Below are 20,260 nucleotides of genomic sequence, written 5' to 3' on the forward strand. Positions count from 1 at the left end.
TGTGAAAGAACTACCTCTCCAAATTCTTCAGATTCAGTCATACACTAAGAAAATTCTATGAAAACTTTAGGGGCAATTGGTTCCAAAGATATTTAAACCTTTCAGCACATTAAAAAAAAAAACAAAAAAAAAAAAACTCACTGTGTTTATATGTGAGGCAAATCCTACCTAATAAAACAGCAATATGCAAATTGACCACACCTTCGCTACACCCAAGCTACACCCACCAGCCCCGCCCACCAGCCAAGCCACACCCACCATCCAATCAGAGCGAGTATGCAAATAAATCCAATCAAGATGCCAGGTAATTTGCATACATAGACGCCCAGAGCTGACTTCTGCCATCGGAGGCGGGGAGCTGGGTGTCCGCTCAGGCTCCAGGCCAAAAGCTGCTGGCCGTGGCTTTTGGCCTGGTGCACGAGTGGACCCCCTGCAATCGATCCCAGGGAGCTGGGGGTTGCTTCGGCCTGGTACACCAGCGGACCCCCTGTGATTGATCGCCTGGGCAGGGAGCTGGGGGTCTGCTTTCGGCCTGGGCAGGAGCGGACCCCCTGTGATTGATTGTAGGGAGCTGGGGTTCTGCTCCTGCCCAAGAGGCTTTTGGTCTGGGCATTTCTGGGCAGAGGCTGAGCCATTGATCAGAGAAAGCTGGAGGTCCCCTCCCCAGGCCTAAAGCTTCAGCCAGAGGCTTTAGGCCTGGGCAGGGCCCAGCCATGCATTGGTGTGAACTATAGAGGAAACACCTTTTCTGACTGCACATTGGCTAAACATCCTGTATGCCACTGGTAATATTCTTAGTAACTTGGGTAATAAGAATCCAAAAAGGTGATCTAGGGTTTTTCTACCACACTTCTGGAGAAAAAAATGAAGGTCTGCTGCTGAAGGGGCTAAGAAATATCATATCCTGCCCTAGCCAGTTTGACTCAGTGGATAGAGCCTCAGCCTGTAGCAGGAGGGTTTGGGTTTGATTGTGATCAAAGGCATGTACCTAGGTTGCAGGCTCCTCCCTGGCTGGGGCCCAGATCAGGGCTCATGCAGGAGGCAACCAATCAAAGTGTATCTCTCTGTTTTTCCCTTTCTCTTCCACATTCTCTAAAAGTCATTGGAAACATACCCTCAGGTGAGGATAAAAAATAAATAAAGAAATCCATATCCTATGAAAGACACATCTTGAAAATGCCTAAAGAAAGTTGTCATTTTTTTCTTGGTGAAGGGACTGGAGTCCATGTTGATGAAAACACCTTGGTGGCTGTGGTGACTGACAGTGGCTGCAGCAGTGGGGTGATGGGGCTGGTGCCTTCCCCTGACCAGCCCGGTTGCCTCCCACAAAGGGAGGCCAGATTGCGGATTAGGTACGCTCCCTATGGGGAGTGGGCCTAAGCCGTCAGTAGGACATCCCCTGAGGGCTCCCAGTATGTGAGAGGGGGCAGGTTGGGCTGAGGGACCCCCGACCCCCAGTGCACAAATTTCGTGCATCGGGCCCCTAGTAAATCTATATTTGTGTTTAGGGCTCCTGTAACAAATTACAAAAAAAAACAAACCTGTATGTCTTAAACATTACCTCACAGTTTTGAAGGCCAGGAGTTTGAAATCAAGCTTGGTTTTTGGCTAGGATGCACTTCCTCCATAAACTCTAGTGGATAATCTATTCCTTGCTTCTTCCAGCTTCTGATGGCCCCAGGCATTTATTGGTTTGTGGCCACATCACTCCAATCTCTGTGAAAATGTTAGAGCTGTTGATAATCCAGACTTGCAGTTTTCCAGGAAGTTCATAATTCTGAAATGTTGTTGAATGGTATACACTACTAGTATATTCACATTACCTACTCCCATCCCTACACCAAATATCTTGATGAGTCAAAATCTATATAATAAATAATGCTGAACAAATTATCAAAGACTGGACCCTACTCTTTTGAAGAGTCTTAAAGTTGTTCTAAAAGGAAGAATTCTCCCCAAGTTTTTCTTTAGCTTGAATGTTTAGTCATCGTTCAATTTGAATGATTATTGTCAGAATCTAGCCAGAAAGATCCACAAGAGCGTGGACAGTTGGCATTTTAATGTAGAGTTGGACAAACTCTTTCTTATACTCATTAAAATTTTCTGGTTCTACAACTATACTTATTAAGTTCATATTACATCTTATTTTATGAATTTATTTTCTTCCTTTTTTTTCAGGCTGAAAAGAATGCTTATTTTGCATTTTATAAACTCTCAGCCACACATCTCATGTTATTGTTTTCTGTGGCACCAGCATAGCCTGGGTAATTCCCCCCCCCCCCCAAAAAAAAATGTCCCCCTTGTAACATCTTTGCATCAAAATGAGGTATTACATGAATAGGTTTCTCTGATCCTGGTAGACTGTATTTTAAATAAAAAAGTAAATAAAAATCTTCCGGTAAATAAAGAAAGTAAAATCCACAGATTTCTAAATAATTTCCCAGGAACAAATGATAACTTTAGAAAATTTGAGATTTTCAGATAAAATTTTTTTTATTTTGTCTATTAAAAACTTATAAAATATTATGGTAGCCCAATCTCATCCATGTCCCCATGACCTGAGAAGTTTTCTAGGTTTTAGTTTCTTCATATTAAGTTTTTAAATTAAATGGTTATTTTTCCTTCTATGCAATCACCAATCTCTGGGAAGTCCAATTATCCAAGGCAATTCAGAAGAGGTAAGGAAAATAAACACCAGTAAGACTGATCTTTCTATTTATAAAATTCCTTGAGGATACTCATTCTAATCAGCTTCTCCTTGTCCCTTAGGATAAAAGAAAATAGCTGAGTTCCTCCATAGGGAACGATCATTCTCTGAAAAGGCCAAGAGAAAAGGCTTCAAGATTGAAGCATGCTAGTGCAAAATTAGTGACAGAAATAAGGATGAAAAAAAAAATCTCTTCTTCTTCTCATAGATATTACAAAGGAAGTTCAGCATCAGTGGGTACTTCCCCAGGCTCACATTAAAAGCCTGGTCTCTGCATCACCTGCACTAACATCACCATGGAGACTTTTGACACTGAACTCTGTTTTCTAAGCTCGTAAATCTGAACTCACTTTAGGTTGCGGAGCCTATTGTATGCATCATGCTAAACACTTCCCAAACATTCAGTTCTTCTCTGCAAAGGTACTTCCTTTTAGAAACAGGACAGAGCTGCTTACATGCACCTAGGTTTGTATCCTTATTATTAATTTCCATAGTACCCAGTCTTATAGCACTAAATACACAGTGCTATAAATGTCTGTTTACTATTTTATATGCTACATTAGACCATATATTCCTTGGGACAAAATGCCATACTGACCTTATTTATTATTATATGCTAAGTCAGATTCATTATTGATGACATATGTAATTAATAGAGAAAAATAAATATTGGTTGACAATTTAAAAAAAGAGAGTACATTAAAAAGATTATAAGATTAGTCAAAACTGAAAGCTAAAAAAATAAATGAAACACAAAAACTATACAGAACAGAATTGATTACACCATAATATCTATAATAATAAAAGTGTAATATGCTAATTAGACCAGATGTCCTTCTGGACGACCTTCCGGATGAAGCCACAGCAGTGGGGGCTGAGGCAGAGGCAGCTGCCATGATGGCAGAGGCCCAGCCCCTTACACGAATTTCATGCATCGGGCCTCTAGTAATAAAATAAACAAATACGTGAAATGCTATTATTAGCAAAAGAGAAAATAAATGTAAAACAAAACAATGAAATTGAAAAGTCTATATAAAATGTATTGCTAAAATTCCAATAAAAATATTTTGAACTGAAAACTTAAAAGTTTAGTCCAGCTGGCATGGCTCAGTGTATGAGCATCGACCTATGAACCAGGTTACAGTTCGATTCCTGGTCAGGGCATATGCCCAGGTTGCAGCCTAAATCCTCAGTGTGGGGCATGCAGGAGGCAACTGATCAATTATTCTCTCATCACTGATGTTTTTTATCTCTCTCTTCCTCTCTGAAATCAATAAAACTATTTTTTTAAAAGTTAATCAAATTCTAAAATATGATGCAAAGTTTAAAACCAGCAAGGTGAAAAAATAAGATGTGGTAGATGCAAATCAATGATATGAGATATATTGTTTAAGTTCAAATATAAATATACATATATATATATAATTTAAAATTTAACAAATTAGCAATTTTTTAAATTTATTTTTTTTACTATTGATAGTATTATAGATAATTGCTTTTAAAATTAATACTTAATAAGTTAAATTGGCAAGAAGGGTGAGAAAAGTTACTTGAGGAGACTATAAATCAGAGTCTCCAAAAGCAACATTTGTTTGCCTATGGGGAATATTTTTTTGTACTTAGTTATCATCGTATTTATGGTTGTGAAAAGTAACAATTGATTTCAGACTTGAGTTTCCCTGATTTCTTCTTTAGATACTATTACTAATACAAACTTTATAGTTTGTTTTTAAGAGAAAATAGATGTACTTACATCGATTCAAAAATAGAAAAAAAATGCTTGTTTGAAAGTGATAACTGTGATCATTTGGATCTTGTGTGGTGTTTTTTCCCTGCAGCCACTGAACTATGAGAAAAAGAAGTCCTACACCCTCAACATAGAAGGAGCAAATACACACCTTGATTTTCGCTTCTCTCACTTGGGTCCCTTTAAAGATGCCACCATGCTGAAGATCATTGTCGGGGATGTGGATGAACCACCTCTATTTTCCATGCCCTCCTACATCATGGAAGTCTACGAAAATGCCAAGGTTGGAACTGTCGTTGGCGCAGTTTTGGCACAAGATCCTGACAGTGCTAACAGCTTAGTAAGGTAAGGTTTGCTTCAACATTTTAGACATCTAAATATTTTGATTGTGTCATAGTAATTTAAAATTTATAAAATAATACTTAAATATGTTATATCTGTTATTTTTCTATTATTACAATTAAATTATATTACTGATATTTTATCTGAGTATTGTAGTAAATGAAGAATATATGTAGCTGTATCCATGAGTATATTTTTGACCACACAGATTAGTTTTTCCACTTGACTTAATAGATATGGATATAATTCACTGGAAACATTTATAGAACTTAAGTTGAGAAACCTTGATCCCTTAATGATAGGAAATATAGATACAGTACAAAAAGGGAGGGGGTTGGGAATAAGGCTTATCTGCCTCTGGGTTGTGACTCAATAGCTGTGTTCCTTTAGGAAATCATCCATCCTTACCTGTAAAAGAAAAAAACAAAACTGACTATCTCTCAGGTATTATGAAAAAGCATTAAGCATTGTGTATAAAGTGTTAAGCAGAGTGGCCTGCACCTAGTAGTCATTTAATAAATGTCATCTTGTCCAAATCTGACTAGACACTGACACTATAGGACGGCATGTGGGAATTCTGAAGTCTTGACTGACTAGCTGTGTGATCTGATAGAGTTTTTCAACCTTGGAATGTAAATTCCAAATATATGAACAAGGAATAATAATACTGCATAAATATGCAGATATAATTAGATTAGATTGATACAAAGTAATTAGCACAGTCAGTAAGTGCTCAGTAAATATTTTATTATGTTAGCACCAGTATGTCATGCAGTGGAAATTATTAAAATTTTATTGTATAATCAGAAAGGTTTTTTTTGGTCTCAATTATAACAAAATCAAAAACTGCATACATATAGAAGAGTCTTCAGTTACCCTGAATTTATACTCTTGGGTAATCCTAAGGCCTTAGGAAGTTGGAAAGTCTTAATAAATCTTTCAGCTTTTCCCCATATTTATTCTGATTCTCTTGAGTTCTCACTTATTTTTTTAACTGCTTTTAATGTTTTTTATTGATATTTAGAGAGAGAGGAAGGAAATGGGATAGAGAGATAGAAACATCAATGAGAAAGGAACATCGTCAATCACATCATCAGTCTGCTGACTCCTGCATGTCCCCTACTGGGGATCAATCCCAAAACCCAGGCATGTGACCTGACCAGGAATCAAACCTGCAACCTCCTGATTCCTGGGTTGATGCTCAACCGTGAGCCATACCTGGCAGAGCGAGTTCTCACCTATTTTAACAAAAGCTAATAGAGTAACCATTTCCATTGTTATCTATATAATGTTTGTAAAGGCTCTCAATTTCCTTTTATGTAAGCATGATTGTTTCAGCTTAAAAAAAGAAGTCCACAGTACCTATGCATGGAGAGAACCAATGTTATGTGCACAAATGTATGTATTCAACAATCCTGCTTCATCTGTGAGTATAGAAGGAGTACCCTGTCAACTGGTACCCTCTCTCACACTGAGAGCAAGAGCTGGGCATTGCTTGAAGAAGCAGGATGGTCAAGTATACAAAATAATATGCATAAACCCAGTTATAGAAATTGATATGGAATGGATGAAAGTAAGAGATGACATAATTAGTTTTCCAAGCAGAGGAAAGCCTTCTATGCTTGGGCATTACATAGAATGCCATCTATGTATATAAAAGCCTAAGTGACCGAATGACCAAACAACCGGTCGACCAGTCGCTATGACACATACTGACCTCCAGGGGAAAGATGCTCAATGCAGGAGCTGGCCCCTGGTGGTGAGTGTGCTCCCACAGTGGGAGTGCCGCTCAGCTGACCCACAGGCGCCAGACACAGGGCTTATGGCTGGCCTCCGCAGCCTGGAGACCTCAGCGGAGCTGCAGCGAGCCTACTGAGTGGCAGCGGTGGCGTGGCGGCAGGTGCAATGGGGCAGGGATGAGCAAGAGTGGCTGTCAGGAATAGCAGGCGGTGTTGGACTGCCGGTTTCAGCCCAATCCCCGCAGGCTATGCCAAGGGACCCCTTCGGGTGCATGAATCCATGCACTGGGCCTCTAGTTTTTAAATGACATTTCTGATACTTAACAGTAAGTATCATTTGTTCCACTTCATTTAAAACTGTAGCATTATAAAGGATATTTGCAAATGTGGCCCATTTTTTTACCAAAAGGAGCCAACACCTTTGAGAATAAAAATATTTCATGCTGTTAGTTTCACATAAAGTATTTGATAAACTTTAATAAGACTTTTTTTGAATATTAAGATGCTAATGATATAGTCTATACCTTTTAATTAAAAGAGGTGGGAGGTACATTCAGTTTTAAAAGTGATATTTAAAGCACCTTATTTGATTATTACAATAGTCCTTATGATAAAGAAATTAGCTCATGCACCCACAGCAGCAGCAGTTTGAAGTCCAGTGGAGAGATAAACTTGAAAAAATTGCATTCTTTGATAGGGTGATAAAGATATGAAAGTGTGCATGGGGAAAAAGTGTGCACAAAATCTTGTATACATAATGAGTTGAAGATTGTAAGGTTCAAAACCCAGGTTAAGGATGAGACAGATGAAGCATAGAGAAAATCAATGTAGTTTTTGTGTATATCAGGAGCATAGGTTACCTGTGTGTGAAGGGCAAGTGCTGAGATTGTAGAAAGAAGCTAGACAGAGACCATGAAAAGGCTTTGTGCTGACATCTTTGAAATTTATCCTGCAGCAATATCAGGGGGGAAGAGAAGAAAGGACAAAGTATGAGCCATTATAATCAAAGCAATGATGGGAAGATTTGCAATTCAAAATAAGTAACAATGAATTTTTTAACTGCTATGAAGAGTGGCATCTATGTGCCCAAAGGGTAGGTCAGAGGAAGAAACATTGAGGTCAGGGACAAACTTCTTTCACTGTTGCTCTGTAGATGCCAACTATCCCAAAACACCCATTCCACATAGCACAGTGGCACTCGTGCCAAGTTTCCCCACTAGAGGACATTTGACAATGTCTAAAGACATGTTTGGTTGTCACAACTGGGCGAGCAATGCTACTTACCTCTGAGTAGAGACCAGGGATGGTGCTCATAACCAAGAATTATCTGGTCCAAAATGTCAGTAGTGCTGAGGTTGAAAATCCTTGATACAGAGGAAACTAAACTGGCTGGTCCACTGGTAAAACTGGACTGCTAATTATACTCCGGGAAAGAGATTTTGAAAAGAGATTTTTGGGAAATGTATACCAATGAGTATGTTTCACATACATTCACAGCCATGTAATATTTCAACCTATACACTTTTTATAAAACAAATTATGTATGTATAATTGACTGTCCCATGATATTATTAATTGCCTCAGTAATTTCTCTGTACTATTGGTAGCATTAAAGGAACACCCGTCATTTAATTGAACATCCCACTTGTTGGGATGCAAAGATGATTGGTGTATTGACTCCAAATGCTAATATTGAGAACAAATCCATTAGCATATGCATTATTCTTTCTGCTTTGTTTTGGTTAGACAACCAAAATAAATCCTTCTAAAGCTACCTTAAAATAATTAGATTCCTTAGCTGCTTTTGCCAGGTATAATTTACATAATATTTATTCTTGATTTCAATAAAAGTATGTCATTCATATGGGCCTCTGGGTGCAAACAGTGAATAAAAAACAGAAAACATTAACAAACACAAAAGCAAGCCTTATACTTTCACCTTTCTTGGGGACTAAACATTTGTACTAATTAAGGAAAAATGCAGTGAAAAGATGTACCTTGCCATGTGCCCTGAAATGCAATTAACTCCAAGTCTGTAGAATTGATAATGAAAGGGAGTTTGAGTCTTTCAGGCATTTGTGAAAAGCTTCCTGACTTCAGTCTTTTGTATTTCAATTTTCTAAATTATTAGTAAGACTCTTCAGATTTCTAAGAGCATACCATGTCTAGCTTTTGTCTCTTTCAACTCACAACAAGAATGTGCAATTGGCAGCAGTATAATCACCACCTTTTAGAAAAGTAAAATCAGAACCAGGCTATTTACCTGCAATGAAGAAACCCTCAATTTAAGCAGGCTGCATTCAATTGCTGACATGCTGCAAATGGAAATCAGAAACTCCCCAGTAGCTGTGGAGAGATGAGCAATATCCAATCTAATAAATAGGGAACATGCTAATTAACCCTCACACTGTCTCAAAGATGGAGGTGCCCACAGCCAATAAGAAGGGGGAATATGCTAATTGACTGTCCCACCCTCAAAGATGGCAGCGCCCACAGCCACAAGATGGTGGTGCCCAGTCCCCTCAGCCCCACCAGGGTGGCAGGCGTGCGGCAAGGCCGGGCCCGCTCCTCGCGCCTGCCTCTGGAGTCTCCCAGTCCCCACAGCCCCCCAGCTGCCCAGGGCCGGCCCGAGGCGCAGGCAAGCCTTGGATGACAGCTTCCTAGCTGCCCAGGGCCGCCCAAGGCTCAGGTAACCAGGGCCGGCCAAGGCTTTTGCTGCTGGCAGTGGCAGCAGCAGGTGTGATGGGGGTGTCGCCTTCCCCTAATCACCAGGTTGCCTCCCACCCCTGAGGGCTCTTAGACTGTGAGAGGGGGCAGGCCGGGCTGAGGGACCCCCTTCCAGTGCATGGATTTTCATGCACTGGGCCTGTAGTATTTATATATTTTAATCTTCACCTGAGGTTATGTCTTAATTGATTTTTTTTTTTTTTTTGAGAAAGAGGAGGGAGGGGATAGAGATAGGGGGAAAGATCAATGTGAGAGAGAAACACTGATTGGTTGTCTCCATACAGGACCCAACAGGGGATGGAATCCACAACCTGGGTATGTGCCTTGACTGGGAATAGAACCAGCAACCTTTCGGTGTACAGGACAATGTGCCAACAAACTGAGCCATCTGGCCAGGGAGAGATGAACAATCTTTGGTTGTACAAGAGGAGCTAGAGAGCTTTCTGGAAATATGATCTTGTGACTATTAAAAATAGTGATCATTTATGGCTTGTTATCTGTAAGCTAGGGACTTTATATAGCATGCCAAGAACCCGTGTAAGAGCTCTAAGGAGTCTACAGATGAAGAAACTAAAGCTCAAAATGTTAAGTAATTTGGCCAAATTTACATAGTGATAAAGTGGCAGATTCAGAATTTAAATCCAGTTTTGTTTTACCCCCAAAACCTTGTTTGTTTGTTTGTTTGTTTGTTTGTTTTTAAAGGCAGAATACCAGGCCTCTTATATATTTCAACCACAACTTCTAATAATAATAGTCATAAACAATTGCATTTGTACAAGTCAAGGATCACAAAGTAACAAACAGGCTGATGTTTTACATGGTCAGAAAGCCATCGAGTAAAGCCAGGACCTCAGGTCTGCTATTTGGATGCATTTCATACACTGGAAAAATGAGATGATGAAAGGAGTCAAGCCTCTTTTTATAGTACAACATATGGTAGTAAATGTAATACTACTAAAACATGCAGTACTTGATTTAATTCAACACAAAGAAATTATTGAAGACCTCAATTAACAATTTCTTAAAGGAGGAAGAGCTTTAGTGTGAATCTATATATACATTCTGAATCTACAAATACATTCTACCATCCTAACTTCTTTCCACTCTGATTTAAAATCTGCATTTATCTATATATTTACTTATTGTTGATAACATTTTTATGGTTTCTTTGTATAACTTTAAAGCAATCAGAAGGAAATAACAAATATTGTGCTTAATTGTTTCAAATGTTAAACATGACACTATTTAGGAAGCAATAGCCCATTTATATGCTAACATTAGGAATAAAATTGTGACTAGAGTTGAAAATATATGCCAAATTAAAAAAAGAAATTCTAAAGTATCATTTAAAAACAAATGAGAGTTGCAGAGAATTAGAAGTGTTTACTCTGCCTATTTTGAGTTTACTTGTAGCCTCAGTGAACAAATGCCCGCAGTGTAATCACTGCGTTCTTTATTTTTGTTTTCTATTTTATTTTTTCCATCACCATTATCCTCTCTGTGCCCTCTTCCACTTCCACCCACCCCCATCCAGCCCCGCAATCACTACACTGTTGTCCATGTCCATGGGTTCTTTATTTTTTTTTTCTTTTTTGACTGCATTATTTTTGGTGTGTTTGTTGTTATATTATTTTTTGTTGTTATATTATTTGATGTTTCTCTGAAATTTTCCCATAGCTTGTGATGAAATTGGAATTAGAAATACCACATTAATATTAAATGTTAAAAACAACAAAATTAAGAGATATTTGAGAATAATAAGAAGGTTATATTGCAAAGTTCAACAGTAAAAAAAAACAAAACATAATTAAGAAGGTTTGAATATAGGATTCAAACTTTTGAAAAGAGAGACAAAGAATAACCAGAAATTTTTTCAAAATATATTCATGTTAAAGATATCATCTGATATATTTTTATTCTATAGACCAAATTTGCTTATAAAAGTTTAATTTATTGAAAATCTAGTATAGTTTAATTGGATCCTTAATGGCAAGCTTAATATACCCTGATCAAGACTTTAATATCCTTCTTTTTTATTTAATTATTGTTGTTCTTTTTCTTGATTTATTTTTATTTTTTCCATTACCATTTATTTCCCCTGTATCCTCCTCCACTTCCAGCTACTAACCTACTCCCTCCGCCCCATAATCACCACATGGTTATCCATGTCCCTGAATGAGGTCTTTCTCTTTTTTTATTTTTTTGCTCAATCTCTCTACCCCTCTTGTCCTACCTCCCTTAGTTGTCAGCCTGCTGTCTATCTATGATTCTATTCCTAATTTACCTGTTAGTTCAGCTTGTTCACTAGATTCCACATATGAGTAAAATCATATTGTACTTGTCTTTCTCTGACTGGCTTATTTCACTTAGCATAATATTCTCCAGATCCATCCATGCTGTCTCAAAGGGTAAAATTTTCTTCTTTTTTTATGGCTGAGTAGTATTTCATTGTATAAATGTACATAACTGTTTTATTCTCTTTTCTACTAATGGACACTTGGACTGCTTCCAAATCTTGGCTATTGTAAATAACACTGCAATGAACATAGGGGTGCATACGTCTTTTAAATTAGTGTTTCAGGTTTCATTGGATCAATTCCAAGAAGTGGAATCATTGGGTCTTCTAATACAAAGGAGATAATTCATTAAGGATGGTTAATACTAGTCAAGTAAAGATAGAGAGAAAGCAGTCTCCTATTTAAAACCAGAAGTCTTTGTCTATAACTTGCATTTTATAACTGTATCACATTCCATATAGTCAAGTTAGCATATTTACATTGACTAAGAACTTTACTGCTAAATGTCATGCAAATATGACACTTGAGAATGTAAAAATGATTGAGAAAAACCCGTTCTTATATAGAAGAAGATATCGGTAAACTGAGGACCAAATGACTAGCTCCAGATCACACAGCTAACCAATCATAGAGATTCAATCAGAACATGGTCATTTCCATGCCTTAATAAAGGTACAGAACACCTGTAAACTTTTCCCCATTTTTTTTTGCTCAAATTCATCTAACAGCCTGGCATATAGTAGTGACCTTCCCAAATCACAGTCCTGACCCAGGAAGAGAGTGTAGTTTCTGGGTGGTCTGGTGTCATTTGGCCCTGGAATGAATAGCTAAATCCTGGCTTAGGGACACTCTTTTATTAGACTACTGACTGGAGACTAAACATCCTAATAGCTTTCATGTGACTATTTCAAAGAAATAAAACATGTTTTAAATGGTTCCATAGCATTTCTAGAACTCGGGATTATTAGAATGTATGATATTTTGGTAACTTAGAGGAGTAACTAACAGATGGGGAAACATGATTTCTTATGCCAGCGTTTTACTTCAGTTAGATGCTTTTGTTTCATTGGATCGCTTTGGTTCAGAAAATTCAAAAGCCTTCCAAAATAGCTCTGCGCTCTGTGTGCTGCCCCTTTTATGAAGCACACTATGCTCTTTATCAAGTGACAAGATCCACATGTTTTGGAAAGATTATTTTCTGGATGCATGGCTTGTGGGATACATTGTATCCCAAAAATGAACAAATGAAAAATGAACCTTAACTTTTTTAATGAATCTGAGCTATGCTACAGGTGTTTGTTTGGTTGGTTGGTTAAAGACAAGGCCAAGCTGCTGAAGTATCCCACAGGGTGTATATGGATTAAACTTGATCCCATCTATTAGTCAAGGTCAGTCAAACCTACAAATACAGCTGTTTGGGAGGCAAAATCTCAAATAAATCTGCTTTACCACTCACGTTCTGTGTCTGCAAGTATCTAAAGTGTGACATGTGAGAGAAATCTCCTAGACTTCAAGCCAACTGATGTTTCTCCAGGTAAATCACTGTAAGATTTTCAGTGCATACATTTTCAATTAATTTATTATGGTGAAATGGACAAACTGTAATCAAAATAATAAATGCTTCTGAGGAGTGAAATTTTGTTATTTAAATGAAAAATAACTCTTCCAATGTACTTAAATATGACTGATTTTCTTGAGTCTATACCTACATAATCATAGGGGAATTGAGTGCCAGATGATGAACTGAGTAATTGGTTTAAAGTAGCTTCTCTTGAAGAAAATAAAAATATGGGAATAAAGGTAATTGCTACTGAAAGTGACTGTTAGCTATCTTTATAACTTGTTTACCTCTTTGTTGGCCCATTTATTCTAATTTGAATAATGAATTTCCATCTTATTTCAGTATAAGGCATTTTATTTTCAATTTTGACATAGAGTTAATGTAAACATACTTATTCTCTGGCCATCGATCATATTAGTTTGAAATACTTTATTTTTCCTTTTTTGCTTATTCATTTCTCTAACTCCGTGGTAGGCAAACTGCGGCTCACGAGCCACATGCGGCTCTTTGGCCCCTTGAGTGTGGCTCTTCCACAAAATGCCACGGCCTGGGTGAGTCTATTTTGAAAAAGTGGCGTTAGAAGAAGTTTAACTTTAAGAAATTTGGCTCTCAAAAGAAATTTCAATCATGTACTGTTGATATTTGGCTCTGTTGACTAATGAGTTTGCCGACCACTGCCGTAACTAAATTGATATCTAAATAATTTTCAGCTTTTGCTGTTTCTTCTCCTTGAATATTTTTATTTTCTGTACTCCCTCAAATACATATTTTTGAATGTATATGGAAAGGCTCCAATATTGTCTACTCTTTAGAAAAGGAGCTTATAAATATTATGTAACGAACCTAGGTTATATTTTAATCTCTTGCACTAAGGAGCTCCTTGATAACATTTCCATCACTCTGTGCTCAGTTTTCTCCTCTGTAAAAATAGCCTACAAATAATAGTGATCTCACGCAGTTGTTTTGAGTATGTAATGAACTAGCATTTAGAAGACACTTAAAGCACAATGCAGTACATATAATTGCTCAATAAATGTTAGCTTATATTACCTGTTACAGACTGCTTTTGTATGTGTATCAGTTTTCTTGCAGTCTCACACATCACCCCTATATAGTCTTTATTATGGGGAAGAGTAGAATTTGAAGAATATTTTTAAATGTCTTGTCCAGTTACATATACTCTAGCTTCAATTTACACTGGTTTGCTGTTGAAAACTGTGGACTACAATTCTAATTTTTTTTAGGTTTTACCATTAATCCCAATTTAGAATCTATATCACTTAGGCAAATGGTTACCAGATATTATACTTGCTGGAGGTTTTCAAAATATCAAATTAATATTATAATTTGCATAAAACTGTGTATGAAAGTTCATAAAATATTAAGATGCCATGTTTACCTTTTGAAGGTTTGTAAAAGGAAATGAATGAATTTTATTATAAAAACTAGAGGCCTGATGCATGAAATTCGTGCAAGAGTAGGCCTTCCTTCCCCTGGCTGCCATCAGCAGCTTCCCTCTGGCACCTGGGACCCTCGCAGCCTTGGCTTCATCAGGAAGGTCATCCAGAAGGATGTCCAGAAGGATGTCTGGTCTAATTAGCATATTATGCTTTTATTATTATAGATTATTTGATAGTTACCTACTAAGAATATTGTCATCTATTTTTTATTGTTTGATGAGCAGCTTAATAGAGCTATGCCACTTTTTAAATTTTAAATAGCATTAAATTATTCTATATTTAGTCTCCTAATATAGTTTTGAATAGTTTATTTTTTTCTAACATTTCTATTTACCCTTTTTATGAGTTTTTATTTCTATGACTAGGCAGAAATCCACGGTTACTTAAGCAGAACTATTTAGTTCTCCTTGAGTTGAAATTCAATTGCGACTCCACAAATAAGACTCTTGGGAACCAAGCATAGCTGATATCTAGCCCTTATGTTGCAGATATCTCAAGGGTGTTAGGTTGCAAAGAAAATTAAAATTGAAATAGTAAGAGTCAAAGGACACATGCCTAGCATTATACCTACCATTTCCAAACATATTTAAATAAAGGTGTTTTTTTCTATAAATTCAAATAAAACTATATTTATTCTAAAAGCATTTAACAACTAATACTAGCCCTTACATTAGAAAGCTCTGTGCAAAGTGTGTAAAAGAGAGGGGGTTATTCTGATAAAGAAATTACACATTTTCAGATTCTTTATTTTGCTTACAAACAGAAGAAACCCCCATTTTATTTCAGACTGACAGTTCTGAAATGATCAGATTACAAAAAAGGGGCATATTCTGTCATATTTCATAGGGCTGTATTGATAGAAACATAATCTGGACTTTTGCTATTAGTTGCGACAGGAAACTTTCAGGTTGAATAATGTTTCAATTTTGGGGTCCAATTTTCGGATGCAGAAACTGTTGTTCTCTAGAGAGTACCCCCAAATGAAAAGTTTCTTGAAGACAGGTTAATAGTAACTAACTTTAGATAATACATGGGTGGGCAAAAGTAGGTTTACAGTTGTGAATACATGAAACTCAGAATTCATTATTTTGTTATTTACTTATTAATTATTGCATTATTTATTATTATTTAATTACTTTTTCCCACTCCTGTATAAAAACCAGAATGCTAATTGATTATATTTTAAGGGATGCTAGCTTTTTCATTCATCAAATCTTCTCACACCTCCTAAGCAGTTTAGCATTGGGCTTCTAGGTTAGACATATTAGGAGAAGGTTTTTTGTGTGTATTATGAATTCAAGTAAAACAGTTTCAATGTGCCATGGCCTAATGTTTTGTAAAGCCCAATGACATAGCTCTTTCCTAATATTCTGTAGTGTTAGAATCTGGTGTCGCTTCTTTGAAACAGATTTGCCTTATACTTCTTGTTTAAATTGCTTTTACTGTTTAACTTCCTTCAATTAACATGTAATTATTATTAGAGCAATTAGTGCACAACAGTCAATTTCTTATTTTGATCACACAGTTACAAGTGATACCTTTTGTCCCTTTATATGTGTTATTTTTACTAAAGAGCTCCTACATTTTAGTGAGATGCTCTATAGTCTTAATCTGCATGGTAATATTAATTTCTGCAATGTTTTGGCATGTGTATGTACACACAAGTAGTTATAAGGTTTCACACTTTAGCAATATATTCTAAACTAGAGGCCCGGTGCATGAAATTCATGCACGGGGGGGAGGGGGTGTGTCCCTCAGCCCAGCTTGCACCCTCTCCAATCTGGGACTCCTCAAGGGATGTCCGACTGCCTGTTTAGGCCCTACCGGGATCAGGCCTAAACGGGCAGTCGAACATCCCTCTCACAATCTAGGACTTCTGGCTCCCAACTGCTCACCTGCCTGCCTTCCTGATTGCCCCTAAATGCTTCTGCCTGTCAGCCTGATCACCCCCAAACCACTCCCCTGCCAGCCTGATTGATGCCTAACTGCTCCCCTGCCAGCCTTTTTGCCACTAACTGCCCTCCCCTGCAGGCCTGGTCACCCCTAACTGCCCTTGCCTGCAGGCCTGGTCCATCTCAACTGCTCTCCCTTGCAGGCCTGGGTCCCCCCAACTGCCCTTCCCTGCAGGCCAAGTTGTCCCCAACTTCCCTCCTCTGCTGGCTTGGTCACCCCTAACTGCCCTACCCTGCAGGCTTGAGTGCCCACAACTGCCCTCCCTTGCAGGCCTATTCCCTCCCAACTGCCCTCCCCTGCTGGCCATCTTGTGGCGGCCATCTTGTGTCCACATGGGGGCAGCCATCTTTTACTACATGGGGGCAGTCATCTCGTGTGTTGGAGTGACAGTCAATTTGCATATTACTATTTTATTAGATAGGATAGAGGCCTGCTGCATGGGTGGGGTCCAGCTGGTTTGCCCTGAAGGGTGTCCTGGATCAGTTTGGGGGTACCCTTGGGGCATGGGGCAGCCTGGGCGAGGGGCCTGTGGTGGTTTGCAGGCTGGCCACGCCCCCTGGCGACCCAAGCAGAGGCCTGGTATCTTGGATTTATTTATCTTCTATAATTGAAAATTTGTAGCCTTGAGTGGAGGCCTGGGCTGCCCAGGGTGTGCAGGAAGCTTGGCTTCCTCCATTGCCAGGGAAACTCAAGCCTCCTGTTTGCTCCGTGGCCGCAACCATTTTTGTTGGGATTTATTTATCTTCTATAATTGAAACCTTGTAGCCTTGAGTGGAGTCCAGGGTGGGTCAGGGTGTGCAGGAAGCTTGGCATCCTCCATTGCCAGGGAAACCAAAGCCTCCTGTTCGCTCCATGGCCACAGCCATCTTGGTTGGGTTAATTTGCATACTTGATCCTGATTGGCTAGTGGGCGTGGCTTGTGGGTGTAGCAGAGGCATGGGCAATTTGCATATTACTCTTTTATTAGATAGGACTAGAGGCCCGGTGCATGAAATTCGTGCACAGAGGGGGGTTGTTCCTCAGCCCAGCCTGTACCCTCTCCAATATGGGACCCCTCAGGGCAGTCGGACATCCCTCTCACAATCCAGGACTGCTGGCTCCCAACTGCTTGCCTGCCTGCCTTCCTGATTGCCCCTAACCGCTTCTGCCTGCCAGCCTGATCACCCCCTAACCACTCTGCTGCCAGCCTGTTTGCCCCCAACTTCCCTCCTCTGCCGGCCTGGTCACCCCTAACTGCCCTCTCCTGCAGGCTTGGTCCCTCTCAACTGCCCTCCCTTGCAGGCCAGGTGCCTCCCAACTGCCCTCTCCTGCTGGCCATCTTGTGGTGGCCATCTTGTGTCCACATAGGGGCAGGATCTTTGACCACATGGAGGCAGCGATATTGTGTGTTGCAGTGATGATCAATCTGCAGATTACTCTTTTATTAGATATGATAGAGGCCTGATACAGGGGTGGGGGCCAGCTGGTTTGCCCTGAAGGGCGTCCCGGATCAGGTGGGGGTTCCCTTGGGGTGTGGGGCGGCCTGAGCGAGGGGCCTGTGGTGGTTTGCAGGCCTGCCACGACCCCTGGCAACCCAAGCAGAGGCCCTGGTATCTGGAATTTATTTTCCTTCTACAATTGAAACTTTGTAGCCTGGAGTGGAGCCAAGCCTGGGGCTCCCTCTGAGGCCAGCAGCCATTTGTGTTGGGGTTATAATTGAAACTTTGTTGCCTTAAGCGGGTGGGCCTGGCCAGGGTGTTCGGAAAGCTTTGCTTCCCCTGTTGCCGGTGGCAACCCGGGCCTTCTCTCTCAAGCTCCATTCTGCCACCATTTGTTTGAATTTGTTTACCTTCTATAATTGAAACTTTGTAGCTTGAGTGGAGGCTTAGGCCTGGCCAGAGCAGGCAGAAAGCTTGGCTTCCTCTGTTACCTAGGAAACCTTGCTCTCTGTGGCTGTAGCCATCTTGGTTTGGGTTAATTTGCATGCTCGCTCTGATTGGATGGTGGGCATGGCTTGCGGGTGTGTTGGAGGTATGGTCAATTTGAATATTTGTCTATTATTAGATAGGATGTCTTGTTAATACATGCCTATCAGATATTTGGGTTGTTTTTCAATTATACTCTGTTCTAGAAAGTAAGATGAATTCTGTGATATTGCCATGCTCATCATTACCTATTCAAAATATTTGTCCAACTTCTGAGATTTTCCTCATGAAAAGGGTCTCTGTTACTTTCAATGGAAACTCTTATATCTGTGCTTTGGAACCCAATCCTATCACCTTTTTAGGTATTTCACTCTTTCAAAATGATAGCTTCCTTCAAGAAAGACAGTGCTTAATATTTCCCTTCACAGAAAAAAATAATAATTTATTGAAACTCACTTCTCTGATGACATAAGGCTTCATTTTTTCCTGATCTCTGTTTCAGGTAATGATGCCCAACAAAGTGTCATAACTCATGTGCTTCATATTCTCACATTCAATATATTCTTAAATCCACTAGGATAACAATCCCATCCTTTCATATTTTATTGAAACTTTATTCTCAAGTTAACCAGTCATGTCCATCCTGCCAAATCAAACCAACCTTTACTAACCTCACCCAGCTTAACAGAATTCACCAGGGCTGCCCGTTTATATCACTTCTCTCTTGATTTCTTTATTGCCTAGCTCTCCCAACTTTTCTCTTCCTTTCGGCTGTTTCTCTCCTTTTACCAGCACTTTCTTTTACACAGATCCTGGGCTGCTTTAGACTAATAGAGCTGTAGTATTAAAATCTTTCACTTTCTTTATTCTTGCAGTTCTCTCCCAAATGAGCTTGCACCATTCCCATTACGTTAAATTTAAGCTGATATATCTCAAATTTATATTTCCTGTTCAGAAAACACACTTAAATTTCACACCCACATCTAAGTCTCTGCTTTTTTATTACACATGCTTATCTAATTGACAGCGAAGGCATAATGGGTTAAGGCGATTGATTTTTCTCAAATTGTTTTTCTCCCAAAGAGAGTATTTCCCTTACCTCTTTTTAAAAAATATATTTTATTGATTTCAGGGAGGAAGGGAAAGAGAGATAGAAACATCAATGATGAGAGAGAATCATTGATCAGCTGCCTCCTGCATGCCCCACATTGGGGATAGAGCCCACAATCTGTGACTTCCTGGTTCATAGGTCAATGTTCAAACACTCAACCATCCTGGCCGGGCTCCCTTACTTTTTTGTCCAGATCAGTAAATGGGCTTATCCATTATATGGTAGATCAAACACACACACACACACATTGTCCCAATTATGCCCCAATTAATTAATTATCTGCCTAGATTTAGTGAGACAAATGCAGGTGACCAGGGGTCAGCAATAACGGCCTATCCCCTGGTACTTTAATATCTAGACAGCTGAGCCGAACCGGGACACATGAACACACAAGACAGAATGAGTATGCAATCACACAAGGTTTATTTACCTATTCCTAGTGGGTCCTAGTCTCCGGCAAAGGCCACCCGGCGATGCACACCGAATGACGGACGACAAAGAGGGAGACAGACAGGCGACTGCAGTTGGTTCAGGCTCACACATCAGAGCAGTCATTCAGGGCCTCGTCTCACGGAGCGACATGGAGTCCTCCTCTATCAGGCAGGAGATGTCGACTGAAGACGGTCCGGTATTTATATAGCCGGTGGTAAACAACTTGTGTCTTATCGGTGTGGGCCAGACGGTGTGCCTTACGCTAGGAGCAGGGCGTTTA

General features: G+C 39.3%; 1 protein-coding gene across 1 annotated transcript in view; it reads left to right on the top strand.

Moving 5' to 3' along the window:
• Positions 1–20,260, top strand: part of CDH18 (cadherin 18) — a 213,568-nt gene that overhangs the window by 148,255 nt on the left and 45,053 nt on the right. The window contains exon 6 of the mRNA XM_008161781.3: positions 4,546–4,799. Within this exon, the coding sequence (XP_008160003.1) occupies positions 4,546–4,799 (254 nt within the window). The remainder of the gene's footprint in view (positions 1–4,545; positions 4,800–20,260) is intronic.

Source organism: Eptesicus fuscus, chromosome 4, assembly GCF_027574615.1.
Source record: "Eptesicus fuscus isolate TK198812 chromosome 4, DD_ASM_mEF_20220401, whole genome shotgun sequence".
Taxonomy (NCBI): Eukaryota; Metazoa; Chordata; class Mammalia; order Chiroptera; family Vespertilionidae; genus Eptesicus; species Eptesicus fuscus.